The 24,465-nt window shown below is 37.8% G+C and overlaps 1 protein-coding gene across 2 annotated transcripts; it reads left to right on the top strand.

The window, feature by feature from the left end:
* The first annotated feature begins 130 nt into the window (after positions 1-130).
* TRAPPC11 (trafficking protein particle complex subunit 11) lies at positions 131-24,052 on the top strand. Of its 2 annotated transcripts, XM_010223402.2 has the most exons (29): positions 131-320; positions 882-1,051; positions 1,396-1,466; positions 2,449-2,563; positions 4,575-4,674; positions 4,907-4,980; positions 5,236-5,332; positions 6,082-6,215; positions 6,568-6,715; positions 7,459-7,552; positions 8,824-8,903; positions 8,991-9,069; positions 9,158-9,212; positions 9,824-9,969; positions 11,131-11,192; positions 11,284-11,416; positions 12,082-12,212; positions 12,647-12,802; positions 13,304-13,491; positions 14,215-14,363; positions 15,938-16,059; positions 16,687-16,806; positions 18,022-18,087; positions 18,205-18,361; positions 19,589-19,697; positions 20,349-20,440; positions 21,274-21,407; positions 21,775-21,942; positions 23,078-24,052. In XM_010223402.2, exons 1-29 carry the CDS (start codon positions 165-167, stop codon positions 23,120-23,122), a joined length of 3,351 nt encoding a protein of 1,116 aa, XP_010221704.2. In that variant the 5' UTR covers positions 131-164; the 3' UTR covers positions 23,123-24,052. The 2 variants fall into 2 exon arrangements, with proteins under 2 accessions (XP_010221704.2, XP_088380757.1); XM_088524631.1 differs by lacking the exon at positions 16,687-16,806.
* Positions 24,053-24,465: the final 413 nt, after the last annotated feature.

Here is a 24,465-nt window from a genome sequence, read left to right on the forward strand (position 1 = left end):
GTCAGCCTCCCGGCCCTGCTCTTCCCGAGGCGCGGCCCAGTGCTCCCCCTTGGCGCTCCCCCTGGGCGGCAGTGGCGGGTCCCGATCCCTGTCCCGGTCCCGTCGCGAAGATGGCGGCGTCGGCGGCGCAGTGGGAGCTGCCGGTGGAGCTGTGCTGCCGGCCCATGGCCTTCGTGACGCTCACGGGCCTGGACGTGGTGTACAACGCGGTGCACCGCGCCGTGTGGGACGCCTTCTGCGCCAACCGCCGCGCCGACCGCGTGCCCATCTCCTTCAAGGTGCTGCCCGGCGACCACGAGTACCCCAAGTGCCGCACCAAGGTAGCGCCGGAGCCGCCCGCCCCCGGGGCGAGGGGCGCGCAGCGGGAGGAGGGTTCGCGCCGCGTTTCTGCCTGCCTCGGCCGTGTCCGTGCGTCTGCTCCTTGGAAAGCCCCATAGTGCAGTCATGCGGGGCACCTCCAGATGGTTTCTGCTGCCTTTGGCTCGTTTTGGCTGCTTTTCACAGCTTCCCGAGCAAATGGGAGCCCTACCCCCATTTTCAAAATAGGCCCCGTGCTTTGCAGAGGCCTGTGAAGTGCATGGCTGCACTTAGACCTTTCAGTCCTGTCCATGCCACATCTCTCACTCTTTATTCTTAGTGTCTGCTGGCCCTGGTGATAGGGTATGTCCTGCTCTTTAGGAGGAAAAAAGGCTGGGGGTTGAGGAGTATGCCCTGCTCTTCAGGGGAAAAAAACAAAGGCTTGAGGGGAAGAACGTCCAAGGGAACATGACAGATGTTTTCCCAAACCGCACGGATATACAGGCCAATTCCTTTTCTCCTGCCCCACTAAAAGAAGCTTGCAGGGACCTACTATCTTGCTCTGATGTGCTGAACATTTCCAGAGGACGTCCTATGAGTGGTATATTCCGAAAGGGATCCTGAAGACTGGCTGGATGAACAAGCACCTGAACCTGGTTCCAGCCCTCGTGGTGGTGTTCTACGAACTAGACTGGGAGGAGCCACAGTGGAAAGAAAAGCAGTCCGAATGCGCCACTCGAGTCGAAATCGTCAGGTAGAGGCCTTTGCTTTGGGCCCCAATGCACTGCAAGCTCATGGCTGGGTTTGCATTGCAGAGTCCTCGTTGCCTTATAAAATATATAGTTTCTCTTCTTGGACGCAAATTCAGGGCAACTGGAACTCCTTTAGTAAACTATTGTTTACTAAATTCAGTGCAATTATCCTCTCCCATGTGGTGAAAGAACAGTGCATTCTATGCATGATGCAGTGCATTGTTGCATTTGCTTTTGTTTCTCATATGATTTTTTAATGCTCTATCTAAACTGAAATGTCATTTTCTTCTGATCATTTTCTAACATAAGATGAGACCATGACATTATCTTATTTATTTATTTATAGGCAAAGTCTGCAGGGACGAAATACAAAAGTTGCCGTGGTTTTGATTCAGAAAAAAACACCTTTGCCTCCAGGTATTAGAAGGAAAATTAGACTGCCTTGTATACTATTGTGACTGTCTCATTTTTCACAAGGCCTGAACTGACAGTAACTTGTCATACTGTTTGCAGTTCTTAATATATTGTCATTTCTGTGTGTGAAATAGATTTGTGGCTGCACTGAGATGTACAGATGGAAACTCAAGCCAGTTGAGCCTAAAAATCTTATGTTTCTCTTTTTAACTATTTGCTCTTAAGTCCAAGTGAAACTTTTGATATAACCTACCATTTTTGATTAAAAAAAAAAAAGATATTTTAAAGCTTTCTGAAGATCAAGAAAAAAACTTAAAAGTCCTGAAAATTTATAGGAAAGGCATTTACTAGTTACAGAAGCCTCTGGTTTAAGACTATTCAAATATATCAAGTATAAATAAAGTTTTAGGGCATGAGGTGGGACTGCTTAAGTTCATGTATGCCTTCTCAGCTAGTTTGTCTCTAGATGAGCCAACTTCCAGGTCATGCCTTTTTGATAGGAAAGTGGGTTTAAAGGAAAGCAAATTCCCCTTGGTGGAGGAGCAAAGAAGTCTTTTAATGGCCAGATCCAAAGTAGGGAAGATGATTGAAAAACACGTGAGTTAAGTGGAACTGTGAAACATTGTGGTTGTTAATCTTTAATTTCACTCAAACTGCTGCCTCCCCTCTGGCTACACATTTTGTAGCCTTTGGTTAAGGAAGGGTGTTTTTGACTATTTTGGTCTTCAAAATACAGCACCTTTAAAGGTGTGAGAGATCGGAACTTTCAAGAAAAGCTTCTGGCATACTTCTACCTTGTTACAGAAGTTTTCTGGCAGTTAGCAATCCCTTCCACTGCATGAAGCACATAGTGTTCTGAATGAAGCAAAAAGCAGCTCAGTGTTCGGTGTACTAGATTTTCCATACCTTGTGTTGGGCAATGTTTTGGAGCTAGTTTGACGTAGCGCTGCGTACCGCTTACTTGTGCTTTTCTTGGCTCCCCCAGGAGAAGATGTTATTGCGTCGGAGAGGGCAGCAGCTCTGTGTAATGCCTGTGACCTTTCTGGAAAATCCCTCTTTGTACTCCCACACACTGATCACCTTGTTGGGTATATTATAAGGTAAGTGGTTTTACAACCTCTGTTTGCTGACAGTGATGATGAGCTGTTATCCCAGCCTACCACCTTGCTAGGTGGCACATGTCTTAGACCAACAGTGAATGTTTATCCATTGCCAGAAGTCCTTCAAGTTATTCTGCTTCCAGATGGGCTCCTCGCCTCTATGCTTTCTGCATAAGGTTTTGTCAGAGACCTTCTGAGAAGCATTATTAGGTATCCTAACACCGCCCCCCTCCTCCTTGAGCAGGGGAAAGGCAAAGCAGACTTCCGTTGCTGCAGCATTTCCTGGACCTACTGGTTCTGAGCATTTTTCCCCACAAATGTTTTGTTGCATGTAAGTTTGTATTAGCAAACTCTTGTATTAACTTCACCCTCAACTTTCTGGCTGTACAAAATGTCTCTCTCTTCATCCATGCTAAGTAATATTTATGTGGCTGCAGATACTATGTCCTTGTCACCACGTTCTTCATGGTCGTCTGCTTTAATGTTTGTGGGGAGTGCGGCTTCATATAAATTAGAAGGATTTTTCAGATACAGAGAAGGGTAGACTGGTCTGTACTACAAAGGGAACTGAGGCAAATAATGTTTCATTAAAAGTAGTGTTTGTCTTGTGTTTTTTTTTTTTTTTTTTCCTCTGGGGAGGGGCACAGGGGAGAAGGGGAGGTGCTTCTTTCCAGATGTGCTTAGAAGGAGGAGTTGTGGTCTGACAGATTAATTCTTCCTTCCATCACTCCATTGTTTGTGCATAATACTCAGTAAAATTCTTAATGTTATTGTGTCTGTTGCTAGAGAGCAGGTGTTTAGTGCCCATTAGCTAGCACTAGCCTTCACAGACTACATGTAGCTGCATTTGAGGTGAACTGTCTCCAAGTATGCATACATAAGGCTGTAGCATTAAGGACTGATAGTTCTTTTTGCGTATTTAAAAAATAGTTTCAAATTTAAAATCAGGAAGAGAAGTCCTGATATTAGTACTCCGTTTTGAATTTTTAATCCGTATTTTATAGTAGTAAGAGAAATGTGCAATGTGGATTCTCTTGTTTGTTTTAACAATCTGGAATTATTTTTTCGTGAGTGGCCTGTCTCTTCTCATATAGTAACAATACAGTGCTGCAATGACAGGGAGACTTTATTGTCTCTTTTGTGTCTGAACTCCTAGTTAACAACTGCTTCCTAGTCTTCTGTTCTTTTGCTTTCATCCACATCCTCTCTGTGCAGAGTAGAACACAAGTGGAATTGCTTTGGCCAAAGACTGCAGTGATCCTTTCTTGGCCAAATCCCAGAACTGGTACTTCATCCTTTATTATCTGTGTGTGTCAGTGCTGTTGAATGAATTTCTCTGGTTGTCTTGTTGTCTTTTATTTATTTATTTTTTTTTTTCCCTCCTCGCCTTCAAATACACTTTTTAGATCTTCCTCAGGCTCATGCTATATACAGAGCTCTGGGTCTTGTTTTTTTCTTTTCCCCCTGAGTGAATTATCTTGTGAACACATCTTCAGTTGTCACCTGGGGCTCCAGGTACCTGCTGCTGGGATAAGGAGTCATAGTCTGTACTCCATAATTTTCTGTCTCTTACTGCTGTTCCTACCTAGCCTGGCCTCTGACATGTTGAGGCTTAACCCAGGAGCCTCTGCAAGGTGTGCTTACTCTCTCCACTTAGCTTTTCTATCCTAAGAGATCAGCTGCTGATCTTTACTTGTGCAATCCTAACAGCTTATCCCCAGGCTTTCTCATGTTGTATATTAGAGATTTTTATGTTAGAAATTGAGACATCAGGGATTCTTGAATCTACTTGTTTATACATTGTGCTGACCCCAATGCAAGGTTTTGTATGAAGAGTCCTTGTGTAAATATCTACCCAGTATGGTAATTTATAGAAGAGTTTAGCACTATGTTGTATGACTTTTGATAATATCTAAAATGTGAAAGGTGATTGCAAGTAGTTTCTTTTGAAGTTCTTTGGTTTCCTTGTATTTTGTTGGGAGAAAGGTAGTGAAAAACAACTTCATTACAGGTTGGAGAATGCTTTCTATGAGCATGCGCAGAACTACTATTATACAGAAATACGAAGAGTTAAATGTCATAAGGAGTTCTTGAACAAAACCACTCATCAGGTAATCTTGCTCTGTTTTTTAACATATACGAGCTATATAACATATTACAGTAGAAAAATAGTCTTGCGTGGTTTATGAATGCTCTTATTATGCTACAAAACTTTTGCCAAAGCAGTTTTTCAAACCAAATTCAAACTAAATTTCAGATGTTTATAAAATAATCACCTGCTCCATAGGCAGCAGGTATATTTAGGTGTTTATGAAAGATGTAAATACTGTTTGTGTTTTGCAGCTTTTATTTGTTAGACATCAATTCAAAATAGCATTCTTCAGTGAACTGAAACAGGATACGCAGAATGCTCTAAAGTAAGGCTTTTGCACTCCCTCCCTTTCCCACTGAACCATAGATAATAAACAGGGAAATATTTTTCATAACCTAAGAGGTAATACTATTTAAATAGGTGTGTAATGGATCAGTTGTTTACTGGGGCGGGAGGTAGGAGGGGACACCCTCTAATTGGAAGATTGTTTTCTAATGTCAGTAACTTTAAAACCACACATTGTAATGAGTTTTTACGTTATAACAAATGAACATGCTCTAATGTAAGTATTTATACCTAGAAATTACAGAACTGCGTATAATCTTGTGCATGAATTGAGGGCTCATGAAACGAACATGCTGGAAATCAAGACTATGGCAGGATTTATAAACTACAAGGTAATGAGCATACTTCTAAACTTCAGTTACCTGCACTTAAAGATGTGCAGACTTTTTTTTATCTGCGAAGGTTGAAATATTCCGTTTTGTGTTGCTTTCAAAGAGACAGGTTAGAAATAGGCATCACTGGGTTCCTATTTCTTACCCTCAGGCTTGCGAAGATGGTTCTAAATTCCACAAAAAAAAGTCCTTAGCTGAACCTTTGCACTTCAGAAAGATCTTGAAAGACTGGAGTTCATTTGAATTAAAGTTATCTGAAGGACTGAGCACCTTTAGCTCTCACTTTGTGCAGGGAGAATTAATCTGAGAATTTAGGCCAGTGTAGGTTAGATACTGTTCATTTGGAGGAGGAAGCTAACCCTTTGGCCATCCTTTGGAATTTCTGGGTAAGACAGTACTATCCCAACACTTAAAATGGTCCTGGAGTTGGACTTCATTAAAGGACATGATTTTTTTGAGGTAATTGCAAGCTTCAAAGATAGTTTTCCTATTGGCTCTGCAATTCTGTCTTGAACTTGTCAATTAAGCACTCTTGCATTGATTATTTGGGGGAGAAAGGAAAGGACTGATGAAATGGAGGACTGCACAGTTTGAGGTGCAATATATTAAGTTTTCATGCTTACTGCTTTCCCCCTCTATTATTTGTGCTTTTTAGAATTAACTAAATTTATTTTTAATTTAAATTTAATTTTAACAGGCTAACTATATGTGTGTATATATATGTACATAAATATATATTTTTCCCCTAGATCTGTCGCCTCTGTTTTCAGCATAATACTCCACTGGATGCAATTGCTCAGTTCAGAAAACATATTGATTTGTGCAAGAAGAAAATAGGAAGCGCAGAACTGGCTTTTGAGCATGCTGCCTGGATGTCGAAACAGTATGTATTTTGCTTTGGAATGCTGCTTTTACGGTTTCTATATAACCTTATGATGAAACTCATTGTTTTATTTGTCTAGGTAAGACATGAATTCTGAGGTATTTTTATCGAAGAGAGAGAGACAGTAGATCATAAAAGCTATATGATGTCATTCTGTTTTGCACTGATGATTGACAACTTGTCGCTGGGAATGAACAGGGTATGACATAGATGCAGCTGTAGAGCTAAAACATTTAAGTTCAGAGAGTTACCTGCCTTTAGGCTAACCAGATCTTTTAGCAGAAATATACCTTTCAGTTCAAAACTACTGTTTTGTACCTAGCTAATGAGAAATATTCTTGTCGGTTTTTAGGTTTCAGGCTTTTGGTGACCTGTTTGATGAAGCAATTAAGCTGGGGTTGACAGCGATCCAAACTCAGAACCCAGGTTTTTATTACCAGCAGGCAGCCTACTATGCCCAGGAACGGAAACAGCTAGCAAATACACTTTGCAACCATGATGTAAGTTTAAAATCAAACAGATAAGTGACCAGCAGGTGAATTACTGTAATAACCTGTAATACATGTAGATGACACGGGTGACACATCTTTTCTCACTTTTTAACTGATACTTGGAAAAATTAGTTCTGAATAATGAATTGTTCTATTTATTTAATTCTGGATGTCATTGACACATTTTAAAAAATACTTATGAAAAATTTTTATATCTGGCTTTATACATCTCAAACTTGAAAACTGTCAATTTTTTCCATTATTTCTCAGTACATGTACCTCTGGTGGCTTACAGTAGAGAAGCAAGAGCATTATTATTATTTTTTAAAAAAGTTGCTCATTTTCTGACATTTGTCTGTCTGAAAGGACTGAATAGAAGTGGTCTCTATGCTCAGTGATTAAATGTATGTGCTAGGTAAATACATAACTACTTCCTACCTGGTATGTCCTGATCATTCAAGAATGCGTTTATTCCTGCTAATGCCTTTTTTTTTATTGGAACTAGTTTTAAAATGATTATGGAGGCTTTTCTATAACTGTATTTGTAACAATGAAAATGAATCAACTAGCGTGTCAGATTGAGCTAATGAGAAGTACTTAAATACTTTGGTTTCCTGAAGTAATTTTTATGTAGATGGCCTGAAAAATTAAATATTTTGAAGCAAAGTTTCTCGTGTGCATGTTTGTGTATGTTAGAGCATTAGATTACTTCTATTTCTTAAAATAATAAGTGATGCTTGTTGATTTAACAGTCCTCCGTGATGTACCCCAATCCGGATCCCTTGGAAACACAGACGGGAATGCTTGACTTCTATGGACAAAGACCTTGGCGGCAGGGCATATTAAGTATGGTTCTGTATCTTCTCTCTGATGACTGCAGGCCAACTTTAACTTGGTCTCTGATGCTGCCAACTAGCTGAGGCAAAAGCATATCCCCATTTTTCCACAGAGCCGTGGGCAGGGCCAAGAATTCACTCCTGTGTGTTAGCTGGGGGTATGAATTGGTATTGAAGTGCAGGAAGTGTTTGGTCTCTGGAGAAAATGGAGAAAGAAAACTCAGATTTCTGTAGGGTCAGTTTTTCAGAGGAGTTGCATAGGCCATGCTGGAGCCATTGCTACTGCTGCCTGAGCTACTTAGATTGAATATGTTGCAGCAATGTGAATACACAACTGTGAAGAAAAGTTGCAGAACTTGCTATATTAATATTAGTGACATCTCTCTACATGATGTTACAAATTCATCTTTCTTTTCATATTGTGTCATGTCAGCTGTAGATAGAAACTTACGATGTTCTAGAAAAAAACAATTTGAGTTTCAAAACGGATTGCAGAAGATGCAATGCCTAGATACTAAATTGAGAAAGGAAGATGTGTTTTTGCTGTTAAGGAGCATGTTTTTCATCCCTTCAGATTTTGAATGGATAGCCCTAAGTAAATGCATAATACATAAATGATTCTAAAATGCTCTGTCACCATCTCTCTCCCTTTGGTCACCTCTCCTTTACTCTCTGCTCTCATTTCAGGCTTTGCGACTCTTTCTGCCTTCTTTTAAAAATCTTTTCATTTCCTGTGTGTACATGCTTGTTTAACTTGTTTTATCTTCAAGTGATTCTTGGTTTTAAAATGATTTAAAATCTACTACCACGATGAAAATACTGGTTAAAATATTAGTCAAGATAATGTATTCTAGCAGGTGATTTTTAGTTTTTTAAAGCTATGTACAATTCCCTGTACGCTGGTGTGTTCTGCTGCTAAAAAAAAAAAAAAAAAAAAAAAAAAAAAAAAAAAACCTTGAAGCCTTACTTGAGCTCAGGTGGAAAAAAGACTCCAAATCTGCAGTAACATATATGTTTTAAATATTGACAGATGCAATCTAAAGATTTGTCATCTTGCATTAGTTTGCTCTTTGAGCAACTTCTTTTTTCTTTTTTTTTTTCCAGAAATTCACTTTTAGAATGTAGAATACAGAGAAGTTCTTAAAGTAATATATCTATCTCCTAGGAAAAAGAATGTTTAAGAATCTGAGCATGCCTGAGTTGGTGCATGAATTACATAAGTCATTCCCTTTGGGCCTTAATAAAATTCCAGTGTAATGGATTTTTCACTGTCTTATGCAGGCTTTGATCTTTCTGATCCTGAAAAAGAGAAGCTGGGGATTTTAGCCCTGCAGATGAAAGAGAAAAATGTTCTTCACTCGGTAAGTTTTGTTATACAAATCAATGCCATTAGCACTATCCTAATGTTACATATATAGTGATATCAGTACTCTTGATTTATCTGTTAGGAGTTAATAATCACTTTGTTGAGTAATGCTGTTGCACAATTCAAGAAATACAAATGTCCACGGATGAAGAGTCACTTGAGTGAGTATAGATTCAGATGCATCTTTTAACTTTGTAATAGTTTTCAGCATTGGTCTGATACATGTGGTTGGTTGTTGTTTCTAATCAGTGGTTCAGATGGGTGAAGAATATTACTACGCCAAGGATTACACCAAAGCTTTGAAGTGAGTACCAGCCCAGATCATTTCTTTAGTATGCATACTTGTAATGGGCTAACATCATATGTCTTTTCTTATATTGAGTCATATTAGAAACTCGAGATGCTCCTGGTACCTGGATTAAATTGAAAATCAACCTTTAGAATCCATGAACTCCACTTTTATTAAAACACAGTGGAGGTAATGGGTCACTTAAATTAGTGTAAACTTCTTCTTTGTGGGGATTTGCCTCATTGGGCAAATACAGTTTTTTTTAAAGCTCTTCTGTAAGGCAAATCACCACTGTGGACTTTATTTCCAGCTGCTGTCCATCTCAGGAATGACTTCTGAAGCTTGCCTGCTACCTGCAATGAGAATATAATTAAACCTGGTTTAAAACTATGAAGTTACAAAATTCAAAATACAAGGAAATGTAACTGAGTTTAATTCTAGTTTATATACCAAGGAGCTATTGTCATATAGACTTGAAAAATCATTGTCATATAGAAATAGCTGACTTAGCTTAATCTAGTATTTGTGTTAGCTGAGGGAGATTCTGTATTAATGATACTGAATAATCAATGTGCAAGTTTCTTAAAGGTTTGTAACTTGTTTCTCTTGTTTTGAATACTTTCCAGGCTGTTGGATTATGTTATGTGTGAATATCGCAGCGAAGGATGGTGGACTCTTCTTACTTCCATATTGACCACAGCTCTCAAATGTTCATATCTAATGGCCCAGCTAAAAGATTATGTAACATATTCTTTAGAGCTACTGGGCAGAGGTATTCTTTTAAGAAATATACTCAGTTAACCTATTGAGGATAAAAAGGACGTGTTTGAAGTATGACAGATAGTTGTCAGTCACGTACTTCACAGCACTTCAAGTGTTTTGACCACAGGAAATTTTAAGCAGGGCTGACTTTTGATCTCCTTTTCTCAAGCTGAATTTTCTTGCTCTTCTATTATGAAATTCATTGCATTCAAACAGTCTGTGCCAGGACATCCTGAGGCGTAGAACTCTAACTGAGAAAAGAAGCTGTATAGTTTAAGCAATGTAACAGAAATATCCTGAGTTTTAAGGGCAGAGGGAGAAATACGACAGAGCTAAAGGGGAAAAACATGTTTTGTAGTAATTAACAAAAGTTATGATGATTTTTCTGGATTTTAAAATCCCAAATGCTCCTCAAACTCTTTATTGGAACTCAGCTCATGACTTTTGCGTGTCATATGTTTTAAGAAAAAAAACTTACTGTAGCTGCACAATAAATACACAAACACTTTACTTTTTGTAATGGCTGCTAATGATAGTGTGGGAATAATCTTCATGCCTTGATTTGCTGATTAATAGCATTTTTAGGGTGACTAATGTCATTTTTAGAGTAGATAAAAATGGTTTTGCATCTTCTGTTAGTCTGGCAAACCTGCTCTATTTAGAGAAACAATTATTTAGATAAACCTGACTTCTCATCTTCAAGACAGTGTTTGTTTTTAATTTATTTTTTGTATTAATTTTCATTTTTGTATTTTATAAATTACTTGAATCTCTTTTTGTCACTTCCATAAGCTGCTGTTTTTATCTGAGGTTGCCTCTCTTGGTGTCCAAAGCTCTTCTGCTTTTTGCTGCTGCTTCAGGTTTTAATCAGAAATGACAAGAAGCTATAGGCATTATTTGCTTGTGTGTGTTTTTTTTTTTTTTTTTTTTTTTTCCTCTCTTGTCTACTAACTTATGAAATATTTTTCTAAGTAAAGATTATTTTGCTCAGTTCCAGTGAAAATAAGAGGAAATGGTAGCAGGGAGGAACTTCTGAAAACTCAAATTCATCGTTATTTTCTGTAAGATGGCTCATGCAGGATATTTTTTGTAATATGCAAACTAAAGGAAGGATTTCTTTTTTTATTTATAAAGGACTTTATAATCTTTTTTTCTTTGTTCTGTTTGCTAGCCTCCACCCTTAAAGAGGACCAGAAATCTCGAATAGAAAAAAATCTCATAAAAGTTCTAATGGCAAGTGTTGAAACGCATTTTTCTTTAAGATATTCTTGAGAGGGGGTGTTTGGCAACCTTTTTTAATTAGCGATTTTCTGTCTGGATGCAGAATGAGAGCCCTGATCCTGAACCTGATTGTGATGCTACAGCTGTGAAAGCATCACAGAAGTTATGGGCTGACCGTGTTTCCTTGGCAGGCAGTAATGTTTTTACAATAGAAGTCCAAGATTTTATACCATTTGGTAAGTAATAAAGCTTTAAGCAAACTTGCATCAAGCTATAAATTTGGACATAATAGTCCCAATTGTTTCTTTCCAAAATATAATTATGCAGTGTACATTAAAACCAGTAACACTGAAACTCTTGTGCCAGCACTGCTAAGGAATCATGAGAAGTCAGTGATTTTCTGTCTTGACTCAACATCAAGAGGAATCATTTGAGTTTAGTGCTTGAGGAAAAAATCTCTCTATTTCCAACTGAGGCTACCTAATACTTTTAAAGTAGAAATAATAAGAATTTGCTCTTTGAGGCACTTGAATTGTGGTGTGCTTTGAAGCAGAATACTGCCGAAGGAGGACAGAATGTATGCGAATAATACCTCCCATGGAAAGGGGGTGTGAGTGAGCATTACATGCAGAGCAAAATGTAGTAAAATCGAAGGGGTTTTCTTTCCCTCCTGGACACCTGTCTCCTCACTCCCTGACTGCTGCTACAAACTTTTCAGCAAAATTCCAAAAAGCAGCTGTGTGTGGCAGTGCCAGGAGCCAAGTATGTCCAACACTTGAAGTTTTGGCTTGGGTGTATGTATACAAAACAATCCTTAACGTAACAGTAACAAGAGAGAAGAGTGCTTCTGCAGTTTCATGTTGTAGTTTGATGTACGTAACAACTACTTTTTTAATTCTAGTGCAATGTAAAGCAAAATTCTTTGCTCCAAGTTTTCACGTTGATGTACCTGTGCAGTTTGATGTATACTTGAAAGCTGATTGTCCTCATCCTATCAGGTTTTCTAAGCTCTGTGTCAGCTTCAATAACCAGGTAACTATGTCTATTTTAACTTGGTAAATATCATAAGAATCCTTTTTTTATTTTTTTTCCTGACTGCTAATATTGTAGTTGCAAAGTTATCTTTATTGATATCGTGATAAAGCTTCCAAAGTTTACATTTTAATTAGTATGCAGAGAATATCTTCTTCTATAAAACTCTCTAAAATGATCCTTGTGAATCTTCAATGTCATCTTTCCCTTGCTGTTTTTATGTGAAGCGAGATTAGCTTATATAGCGGGTATTTCATATCAAGAAATTCACTCTACTTAAGTCTTGTTTCAGTAGAGTGAAAAGTAGAAAGAACTAATGTAACTTTATTTGGTAGCAGAGCTTTAATATTTGCTATGCTACCATTTATCGATTTTTATTTATTTAAAGTGTTAAACCTATAACTATAAGCTCTTTCTCCTTTCTTCCTGATTAGGATTATAATCAGTACTGTGTGGTAGAAGAAGCCTATCAAAAAAGTGATGTTCTAGAACAGTCATCACAAGGAACAATGTGCTTGGTCCCTGGCAAAACAAGGAAGTTCACTTTCAAATTTGTTGCAAAAACTGAAGATGTAGGAAAAAAGATTGAGGTTTGTCTATTTGTTTTGTGCTTTTCTTACTGATGTTTACAAAGAATGATAAACCTATCTGTAATTTGGCACCACTCACTAATGTTAGTGCAATTTCAAATTGTTTGAAACTTACTAGTCCTGGATTGAATGTCAAAACTGAGAGTAAATTGCTTTTAGCAATAGCAAAGCAAAAGGAAATAACAAACTTAAGTACAATTTTGTTTTGCTTTAAATATATATATAATGTGAAGAAATGCATGGTGGAACTGAAGGAGCAAAGGAAACTACAAAAGGCTGTATTGCTCACACATGGGCATATATATTTTTCCACCACAGTTTCCTTAATTGAAATTTTGTAGTGTTGCTGAGGACGCTTTGGTCTACGAAGCTGCAAGAAGCTTTTGGTGATAAGCATCTTTACTGGAGCTATGTGTATTGGAAAATTATTCTTACAGTGGGTGATCTGAGGACAAAAGGCAGGGGAAGTTATCAGTATCTTTTTGAATTTATGCCTATCAGATCACCTCTGTGGATTTGATCCTGGGAAGTGACTCTGGTAGATGTGTGATTCTGAATTGGCGGGGAGGAGGTGGAGATGCTGCTTCATCTCAGGAAGCGTTGCAGGCAGCCCGTTCCTTCAGGCGAAGACCTAAGCTTCCAGATAATGAAGTTCACTGGGACAGCTTGACTATTCAGGCAAGCACTATGTAAGTAAAACTTTGAACATATTCAAATTTTGAATGATGTATCATTATGTGAGTCCTGCAAACTCCTGGTTGCTCGGTGTAAAAAGAGACAAACTTCTTTGGACACCCTTAGAAGAGCATTCTTGTATGTTGCTGCCTAACTGAGTGGGGGCTAAGTTGATACCTGTCTTAATTCTTTAGGACTTTTATAGCTCTTGCTATCAGGGAGCTCCAAAACAAGCCTACCCTCATCTCGGAGCATACCGAGAGCATATCTCGGAGCAGTTCACTTTGTATTTCTCCTTCACCTAACTGTTAGACAGGCTTTCCATGCTTTTTATGCAACCGAGAAAGTGTTGTTCACAACATTTAAAGAAAAGTGCACGCATGAAGGTATTTTCATGCAGGTGTGTACACATACCATCCCTGAGAACCTATACTAGGGAAATAATGATTAATGAATAGATTAGTAGTGGGTGTTTTCAGAAAAGTCAAATCTGTTAGGGGTGGTGGGCTTGTCTTTCGTGGCAGAAAATCTTAACTTCTAGAGTACAGATGTCCCAATTAATTTTTGTAGTGTATCTCTTGTCATACTGCTTTTCTCAAAGGAGATCTCAAATGTGCTGCTTGAGTGTGCCACAGCTATCAGAACTCTTTGAACAATAAGGTCTTTCTATTGCCTTTAAACTATCCTTAAACTCTGCATTTAAGAAACATGCTATACCTTGATCTTTTCTCTTGAAGGATCATTTCTAGAGTGCCAAACATTTCTGTTCATCTCCGTCATGAACCTCCAGCCCTGACTAATGAAATGTATTGTCTGATTGTGACGGTCCAGTCACAGGAGGAGACGGTTGCCAAAGACGTTAAGCTCACTGCAGGTTTAAAGCCAGGTATTTGCTGGTGTGAGGTTTTTTTTTGTTTTACTCCATCAACTGCCTTTTCTGGATGCAGGGAACTGTAATAAATGGCGCTCTCCTGTTCTACTTAACCTTTCCTTGGTCTGACACTTGGGAATGGTGCAATAACAGTGATAAGACAGCAGTTAACAGACTCATCCAATGGTAGCTATTGTAATCACTGCTACTCACTAGTATTTTTTTAGTGGTCTTTTCAGAAATACAAGTTTTTAGAGGGATTTGAAAGAAAATGTGGAACTTTCCATTTACAAATGAATTAAACTTTCTTTTCTTAAGAAAATGTAATAGACTTTCTTGCTGAGGTAAAAGTATTAAAGAAAATATTTATCTAGCTCCATTTGATATATCCTCTAAGGAGGGGCAGTGCAGGGTTTCTAGCAAATGTTGTTTTAAAAACCCTTAAAATTGGAGGAGGGATGGAGAATTGCAACTGCATTCCTTTGAAGGAAAAGGGAAAGGATAGTTTTGTGTGTTAGATCTTAGTTAGATGTATGACAGTTATTGACTATCATTGGTATTGACAGTTTTTCAAATGTGAAGTCCAAACATTATACTCAGTATATATGACTGCTTATGCCCTGCATGTTCATGCATAAAAATACTTTTGCCATTTGGATGACTGCTATGAGGTGTGCTGTGTAATCTAAAGTAGAACCACGTTCCCCTATACACCTGTACAGTTCATTAATGTCAATAGGGTATTCTTTAGACTTATTTAATCAGAAGTTTGTGCTGAGCTGCTAACAGTGTTTAATTTTCTGTCTTTGATTTTTTTTTTCTTTTTTTTTTTTTCCGCCTTGTTCTCTAATCTTAAAACTTGATATATAGGGTCATTCTGGGCTTACTGATTACCTTAAAAGAACAATTGAACTCTGACATTTCATTTATAGGAAAAATGATATATTTTCCACAGTTGTGACTTTCTGGCAAGATGTGACTTGCTTTCCTTTGAAAATGTTCCCTTGTAATCTTTGTAGATTATTCTAGGCAACCTATAAGTGAAGAATAATGTCATTTAACATCTATGCATTTTGCTTGCATATTTTCAATGTAACTTGGAAGAGCAATTTAAAAATGCCTAAAAGCATTAAACTGAACTTGAAAATGTAAGACTCACAGAACTGTGAAACTTGCATTTTACTTGCCTTTCCTTGCTTGCTGGCATAGATTGCCAAAAACTTGGATCACATAACCATATTGTGCTTTGTGTATGGTAGGGAACATCTGGATATGACTTCTGAACTTGAGACTGGCCTAGCTAGTTGAAACAACCTTGCAGGAGAAAGGTCTAGTGGGTGCAAATTCTCCAATTTGGAAAACTTTAGGTGCTGTCTATATATCTCCTTGTACATCTTTCTGCTGGTTTTTGAAAAACTTTTGGAAACTTCCCAACCTAAAGAACTATGTTAACTTGCAGAGTTGCTTTTTTGGGATAAACACTTTGGTGTTTTGGGTTGCAGCAATTTGTTTCAGGAATTGAAATAACATAATCTATTAATCTTTGTGGATATGAAGACTTTTTTTTATTATTATTTTTTTTATTTTAGGACAAGATGCTAACCTGACTCAAAAAACTCATGTGACTCTGCATGGAGCAGAAGCATGTGATGACTCCTTTCCTGCACTGCTTACTGACATACCTATTGGAGACCTGCAACCAGGGGAAAAAGTAAATGCATCAACTTTTTTATATATCATAGTTAAGAAAATGAGTATCACTTTCTTACTCTTCAACAAATAAAGGACTTTCATGTAGAAGGATTTAGTTTCAGATATTGGAACTGATAAATACTTAAGCATATTTTGCCTCATATTTGCTTGTAGTTGAGTATTCCTTTAGCTGGATTCTCTTTTAGATTGAATTTGAAAATATTTTATATTCTAGAATAGGATAAGGGTGAAGGTTAAAACAAAATAAGGAGGTAAAGCTCAACTGTTAATTACATTCACTGGATAACAGACCATGGATAGTAGTAGTCGCCAGGATGCTTCTGCAGGGGTAGATGCTCAAGTTGGCAGATGTTTCACTGAACTGGAATTCTGACAAGTAAATGAGAAGTTGGATAAATCATACCTAATATAATGGCTCTGATCTTGAATTATTAAATAGCATGCTGCTACTAAGTGTTAAAAGCATACACTGCATGGTCAAGGTAATACAGTATAACAGATTCTTTACAGTCAAAAATAGTCATCCTAGTTTTGCACTCTTGAGATGATCATTTAAAAAATTCAGGATAGCTCCAGGCATATGGAGTGCTTAGCTCTTTTTTTTCCCCTCTCCTTTATTTTGCAGGTGGAAAAAGCAATATACATTCGTTGTGGAACAGTTGGCGCAAGGATGTTTCTGTTTTATGTTTCCTACTTAATCACTACTACTGTTGAAGAGAAAGAAATTCTCTGCAAGTGCCACCGGGTATGACCTAAAAATGCATCAGTTGCTGGAGATACGCAGCCTTTAGATTAAGAATGTGTCTTTTAGTTCTTCAATGCAATTCCAGGTTTCTTAAAAGCATTTCCAGTATACAGAAAAACAGCAGTATGTTTAGTAACCACTGAGTGGATGAATGGCAGAACAGCTTGAACATGGGTAAATGTCCAGAATATTCAAAATAATGTGGCCATGCATTGCACAGAACTGAGATTGTGATAGAAGTGATACAATTTCTCTGGTGAAGGAAATACTTATATTCATGGTATCATGATTGCTTCAAGAGGGGGATTAACTGTTCTTTCATAGGTAGTTATCAATACAGAACCTAATAGGACCAATTATATTTTAAGAAGATAGCTTTAGACAGTGGATTCTATTGAAAAGATTTATTTATTTATTTTAGAAAGGCTAGGGGAGAAAAGCTGACGCAAATGCTCAATATTTTAGGTGATTCACCTTCTGGTGAATGTGGCAGAATGTGAAACTGTTTTTGAGGGATGTATTGGAGCAGTGAAAAGCTCACATGTGAGTTGTCCTCTCTAGACTAGTATCCCATACTAGAATTGTAATACTACCAATTCCTGTTGTCAGATGAAAATCTAGTTTCCTGTATTTCATCTAGACCAATAGTTTAATATTTTCATTATCAGTTATGGTTACATCAGTTACACCAGTTTTGGCTTGTGAAATACATAAATCGGGAAACCTTGTAAATTGGGTGTTTATGTTGAAACCGTGTTGGTCTGTTCTGTGGAGAATAAACAGAAGAGTGTTGAAAGAGAACTACAGAATTCACTTAAAACTTTTTTTGGGAGACTTTATTCTGGACAGACGTTTAAAACAACTGATCATCTGCTCTTCTATATAATCCTGATTGAGTTAATCATACTATAGTAATTCAGGACACTGGAATGGTAGAATGACTCTTAATGGGATAGAGAGGAAGAGAACTGTCACCCTTTTCTTCAAAATTAGGGTGAGCACCTTCATGAGTGCTCACTCATGATCAAAACAAAGAACACTATCTTTTGCTTTCCTAAAATGATGCCTTTGGCTCAGGGGAGAACTTAAGAGTAAGCTTACTTTTAACACCATTTTATTTAATTTGACATCAGTGACTAGGTCTGAAACTGAATATAACTTTTTGTTTCTTTTCCCCCTACCCCATTCCTCCTATCCCTTTCATTACCAATACAGGATGAAACTGTAACTATAGAAACAGTATTTCCATTTGACGTTGCTATCAAATTTGTCTCCACAAAGGTACGTGTTCAAAAAAAAAAAAAAAAAAAAAAAAAAAAAGATATTTTAGAATCACACCACTTTTAACTGAACAGGATATCACAATTAGAAAATGATGCTACGTGTTTGTCTTGGCAGTTGGAACACTTGGACAGGGTCTTTGCAGATATTCCCTTCTTACTGATGACAGACATTCTGAGTGCCTCTCCTTGGCCTCTCACCATAGTGACCAGCCAGCTACAGCTTTCACCTGCTGTGACTCCAGTAGATCAGCTGGAGTCCTTTGTGGAAAATGGTAAGCTGTGCTTGCTTCATGAAGTTTTTCTTACGTGGGCTGAGAGGGTTATTTTTAAAACAATATTTGCTTGTCAATGAGAAAATCTAGGGGAAAAAAATTAAATACATCAGTTGCTTGATAAAACACATTGTAGGTAGCAGTAAATTTAAAAACTGTGGCTCTACTTCACTAAATCTGGTAAATGGAATTGATTAGTAGGTGATAACCAAAATTTAAATATAGCAGGTGCAAGGGAAGGCACATAAGAATATACCCGATGTACAGCTTCTTAACTGTTCGTGTGAAAAGATGCTCAATATTTCCAGCTTTCATGGACTACAAGTACCTTCCGGAATGCCAACATTTTACCCCTTGATAGAAACAGCATCTAAATGCTAAAAGAGGCCATGTCTATAAATTTAGTCATGAAACTGGAAAATGCTAAACAGAGTAGCATAAGAAGAGTGATGAGAAGTAAGATTTTTTTTTTTTTTTTTGTATTAACACATTTTAGTTTTTACATTTTAGTAGTAAACTATTATCTTACAGATCCTAACTTTTAAGAACTTAGTACAATAACTTCTAAAGCTGGAAAAACTTGCTGTAGAGTTGATCAAAAGCCTTCCAACAGGACATGGTCTTTGCATTCACTGCATCAACATGGACATGAAAACCTATCTGTTTTATCAAAGCTTAGAACACAGATGAGACAGCCTAGATCATTGTCTGGTCGTGGGGCTGCTCTCTGCCCAATTAGTTGAGGGCTTGCAAGACTGCAGTTCCTTTGCAGTTGAATCTGCTAAGAGGGTGCCTGGCAGAAAGCAAGGATTTCCCCAGGTTTTTTAGTCATCAAAATATGAGGTTTCATATTTTGTAATGGCAGCTTGTGCTTCTTGAGTACCTACCAGTGAATACCTCTAAGGAGCCAACAGCCAAGAGTAATGAATCCCCCAGATAACAACTAATTAACTGCCTGACTTCTTGGTGTATTTGTTTTTTGTTGTTGCTTTTCCTCTTATAAGACTTAGATATTACTTGGATTTGTATGTGTATGTGCAACACTTTCATGTGTCAGCACACTTCTGAATTTATTGAATTCTTTACTATGTAGGTGTAGTTTGCAAAACACTTCTAGGCCCTTCAGACTGAACAGTTTTGTATCTGTTTTGTAATACAGGATTCTAAGACTTAGTGGCTTCTGTAGTAATGATTGTTCTTTGATTTTAAACAAAATCTTGCTGATAGTTGTTTTACAGACAGGTGAGAGTGCCAGTGAATGCTTTTGCCTTAGGTGTCCTCCAATTACTAATGCTGGTGGGGTGGCAACTGGATGTTATACCGTTTCCTGGAGGAGGTAGGTATCTGCTGGCCTGAACTGGGGTGGGGAGCAAGGGGAAGCTGGCAAGCATTGTCTAGATTTTGTATCTCAGTGGTTGCTGATTCTGTAAGTAAGCTTTAAAACTCCTCAGGTTTCTAAGCAAATACATATTCGCTTACAAAATAAGTGTTATGTAGTTGTGGTTTTAACATTGTATGAAGCTCTCTTCTTTAGAAGACCTTAGGTTGGTTGCAAAGCCTTTTCTTACCACCTTTCACTCCCTGTTTTCTCCAGCCATGAGGTATTTTACTTGAGAAGCCATGTTAAAGGAATAGTTTTTGGTCTTAAAAACAAACACCTTTAGGAGGAGAACTAAACAATTTCTTACCCTGTCTTAACCCTAACATAACTCATTTGAGTTTTTGAAAATAAATACTTAGATAGTCTTCTAGCTTTTTTTCTTGTTTTGACAGAGCACTGTTTACTTTTTCCGCTTCCCCATTACTATTTTCAAGGTGGTTTTTTTTTTTTTTCCTGCTTCCAGCAATCCAATGTAAAATTGCTTTTTGTTAAACCACTGGAATTAGTATAGTTTATTGGTTAAAGTATAAGGAGAGTTTTTTGACTTATTGCCTTGATAGTTAATGTTATATAACTTTGAATATCATCTGTTTGACTTTCCTGCAGAAGTTCACCTGTGCAAAGTGTACCTGTTGTTAGCACAGTGATAACTCTACCACATGTGATTGTAGAGAGCATTCCCCTCCACGTTAATGCAGGTAATAAGAACTGGCAGCATGTATGGCCCATTAAAAACTTTTATATTTTCTGAAGTGAATGCTATGTAGTCTTACAGCATCCAGAGCTCGTGTTCATTGTAGCACAAGGCAGAAAACTACTGATGGATACTATGGGACCCGTTGAAGAAAATGTATCCTCATTAGGCTGCCCCAAGCCTTGCTCCTCTTTGCACTCCTCAGTTGCAGTGAAGTTGAGTGAACATGTTCTCTTAAAAGCTACAACTGGAACAGCCTGCTGGCAGCACAGCAACAACAACTGCCTCTGCTGAGGCCCATAGGTTTGCCTCTTCCCATAGGTTTTTCTAGATTCTTGTGGCTGTTCCATCCACCCACACCTTGGCAGCATCCCAGGAAAGAAACAGCCTGGAGTATTGGAACTGCTTGTGGGCAGGTGAACTATTTCTCTTCTAGCACTTCACCTGCACAGGAGCAGAGTGGGAGTGCAGAGTTCTCAAAAATCTCTATGCTTTCTTCAGTTTTTGTTTGTACTGAGACTTCCCCATCATCCTGTCCCATTATATTTTTAAGCAGCATCCTGACAGCATCCAATAAGGTCTTAGTAAACTGAAAATGGCCAGTGGCAGTGGCCATACTGATTCCCTGCCTGCATCCCCAGGTAGTGTAAATAGTTGGGGATTTTGACTTGAGTGTTGCAGGAGTGCTATTTAATCTTTTTTTTTATGAAAAATCTCATTAGAAATATTTTGGATGCATAATGTAACTTTTTCCTGAACTTTTGATTGTTCTTTGAGCTGGACTTGTTTACTCAACTTTAAAACTTATTTTATATATGGGATTATTTCTTTCCAAAGATCTTCCATCATTTGGTCGAGTCCGAGAATCTCTCCCTGTCAGATATCACCTGCAAAATAAGACCAATTTAGTCCAGGATGTGGAGGTGTCAGTGGAACCCAGTGATGCCTTCATGTTCTCTGGCCTTAAGCAGGTATGAAAATATGACATCTACAGATCCTGTTCCTTAACTGATAGTGAAGAATACATAGGTTGGATTTACAGTGATATGTGGAGATGGCAATCACAGTATTTTGTAAAAAACTAAAGTATGATAAACAAAGGTAAATTCTGTGTGGATAAAAGCATGCACAGGCCTCTCTTAAAGAAGGGCTACATGGAAGCCTAGCATGGAGCTGTTTGGCATGTTGCTTGTACCTAGCACTGTGTTTCAGAGTGGAAGTAACAGCTTCAATTAGAAGGGGAAAGCTATTGCATTATTTCTAAAACCAGAGATTGTAAACAATGAATAAATAGCAAACAGCTTTGTCACAGAACTGTGTGTCTGCTTGCTTGTTTAGATCCGACTGCGAATCCTTCCTGGCACGCAGCAGGAAATGTTGTACAACTTCTATCCTCTCATGGCTGGATATCAGCAGTTGCCATCTCTTCATGTTAGTCTGATGCGATTCCCAAACTTCACTGATCAGTTGCTCAGACGATTCATCCCTACACACATTTTTGTAAAGGTAAGACTGGAGCTTCTTGTGTGTGGAAGGGCTTTTTGTAGCACTGCTCTTTGAGGACTACCATCCTTCTGTGCAAGGTCTCAGCAGATTAGAATGGATGGTTACTAGTTGTCCATTCACTTTGGGAAGCCTTGGGTTGTGAATGTGTGAGGATCTCTGTGCTGTTGTCAAACAGAACCCTTAGGAAAGGTGCTTGTGTACAAGCAGGGCTCATACATGCAACAGACACTTGGTTAAAATTGAATCAAATAGCTGGATGTGCTTAGCCTGTTACTGGGCCTACTATATAAAATGAATATTAAAGCTGTCCATCCTTTGAGTGCAATGGAAGAAGCTAAATGTAATATACTGTATTTTAATACTGTAATTTGTAGCAGTCTTGAAAATAAGAAATATTTGAGCACTCTGTGACTTTTAATTTTGGAAACTCTGTAGCATTTTCCACATCCCAAAATAACTTCTGAAGATACATCCTCTCCATGAATCACTCTCAATGAGTGTTGTTTTTTTTAACTGATGCAGCTCTGAAGTCAGTTCAATCACGTCATGATAAATAGATCTTTTTCTTCATTTTTTCAAAGTAGGTTAAATCCAGTAACCTAAAGCACTGTGTTCTTATGCTGCTTCTGCTTCCAGAGTATTGCATTGATATTTTAGTTAAACTCTTAGCAAGTGAGCCTGAATTTTGTTCCTGTTACTTGAGATGGGCTTGTTCTGACATCTATAATCCTGTTTCCTGGAAATGGGCCAGACATTTTCAATTTTATTCTAACTAAGAAATAGATAAAACCTAGTTTGTATATATGCTGTGAATCAGTGATTCTTCTAGAGTGGTTCATGCATTCCTTATCTTTTTTACACTGCAGTAATACTTGGAGAGCTCTAATCAGCCAGGCCTTGTGCTAAGCTACTCAGATGTGCAAGGAGATGCCCTTGGTGTTTAGCAGGGGGGTTTTGAGGAGCCGAGGTCTACTACCAGTGCTGTGGGATGTGCTCCTTAAAGCTCCTTCCACTAGAAATGCTTAGAAGCAAGGATAGATTTAATGCCGTGGTTGTTTTTCACCTGCAGTCATGAACATGATATTACTCTAATCTCTTGTGTTTTTAAACTTTTTTTTTTCCCCTCCCCTCAAAGCCTCAGGGTCGACAAGCAGATGATAACTCAATTGCAGCTGCCTAACTTGGAGACTTGTACCTCTGCGCTTAAGGAAAATGGGATGTTGCACAGAATGTATAAAACTTGCTTTGGAAACATGGCTTTGATAAAACCATAAGAATTAAATTTTATTTTTAAATTGCAACTCTCAGAACTAATGTTTTAAAACATCTAGTCTTTGATACTTTAATGAATAAATGTGGCGAAAAGTTGGTGCTTTATTTAACATGAACATTCTTTCTTTTGAAATTAACTTTGTGAACATCAGACTCTTAAAAGTATTATTTTGTAGGCATATTAAATGTCTGGAATATTTAAGCAAAAAAAGGCAAATTACTTTGACCAAAACCAAAAGACATTTTCATAATTGATGGTAGATGGAAGTGCAAAGCTTGTGCTTGCTAGTACTGGGGTTTGCAGCACTGAAAATGAGCATCCTGTGCAGAAGTGTTTTCTGTGCCACTGCTGCTGAGGGCAGAACAGGGTGTGCAGTAACAGAGCTACAAATGATTAACCCCTGCTCTTGGCATTACTCTTAAGTGGCTTACTCTAAGACCATAGATCTCTAAAAGGCACTATTTCTCCTGTGTAAGCCATACAGCAAAAATTGAGTTCAGCAACAGATAGTCTAGTGAAGGAAGAGGCTCATTCATAAAGCTGGACCATCCAAACTCAGTTTGATACAGTTTGGATTATTTTTAAACACAGCTTCTAGAATGAAGCTGTCTCAATGGTCTGCTGTGTGAATTTAAAAAATAATAAAGTCCTGCTGTTGTACAGCTCCAGATGAACTGGTGTTTAAAAATACAGTAAATCATGTATATAAAAAAATGCATTGTGAAAATTTCAGTTGTTTAACTTTCTAAATAATTACATTTTGATTGCTTGGAAAATACCTTATTTATTGTCAAAGTAAAGTTCTAATAAACAGCTTGTAACAGAATGCTACTAAAACCGTGTGCTTGATCTTTAAATCATAGTTGTTTGCTGTTGTAGGCAGATACTTTTGCTTATAGCACTGAAGTCAGAACAACTTTAACATGTGAGCAAACATGTTATACAAATGTGTAAGCTAATTGACTGTGTTGGGGGGGAATATATATATATAAATATATGTATATATTAAGTGTACATAGCCTTCCTGTGGAGTACAGATGAAGATATTTAATGAAGAGATGGTGATGATTGTTAGGCTTTAGTAGAGAGGAAAATAAGATGACTGGAAAACTTTGCTGGGAAGAGCAAATTTAAAATCTTTATTTTTTTTTTATTTTTTTGCTGAAGTGATATGAATTAAGTGGAACGCAGAGAAGATATCTTTTCTAGGACTGCCATCTAAGAACAGAAAACAACAGAAAATATATTCA

This window comes from Tinamus guttatus, unplaced genomic scaffold (assembly GCF_059628265.1).
Source record: "Tinamus guttatus ecotype Peru unplaced genomic scaffold, ASM5962826v1 Tinamus_guttatus_pri_ptg000213l, whole genome shotgun sequence".
Lineage (NCBI taxonomy): Eukaryota > Metazoa > Chordata > Aves > Tinamiformes > Tinamidae > Tinamus > Tinamus guttatus.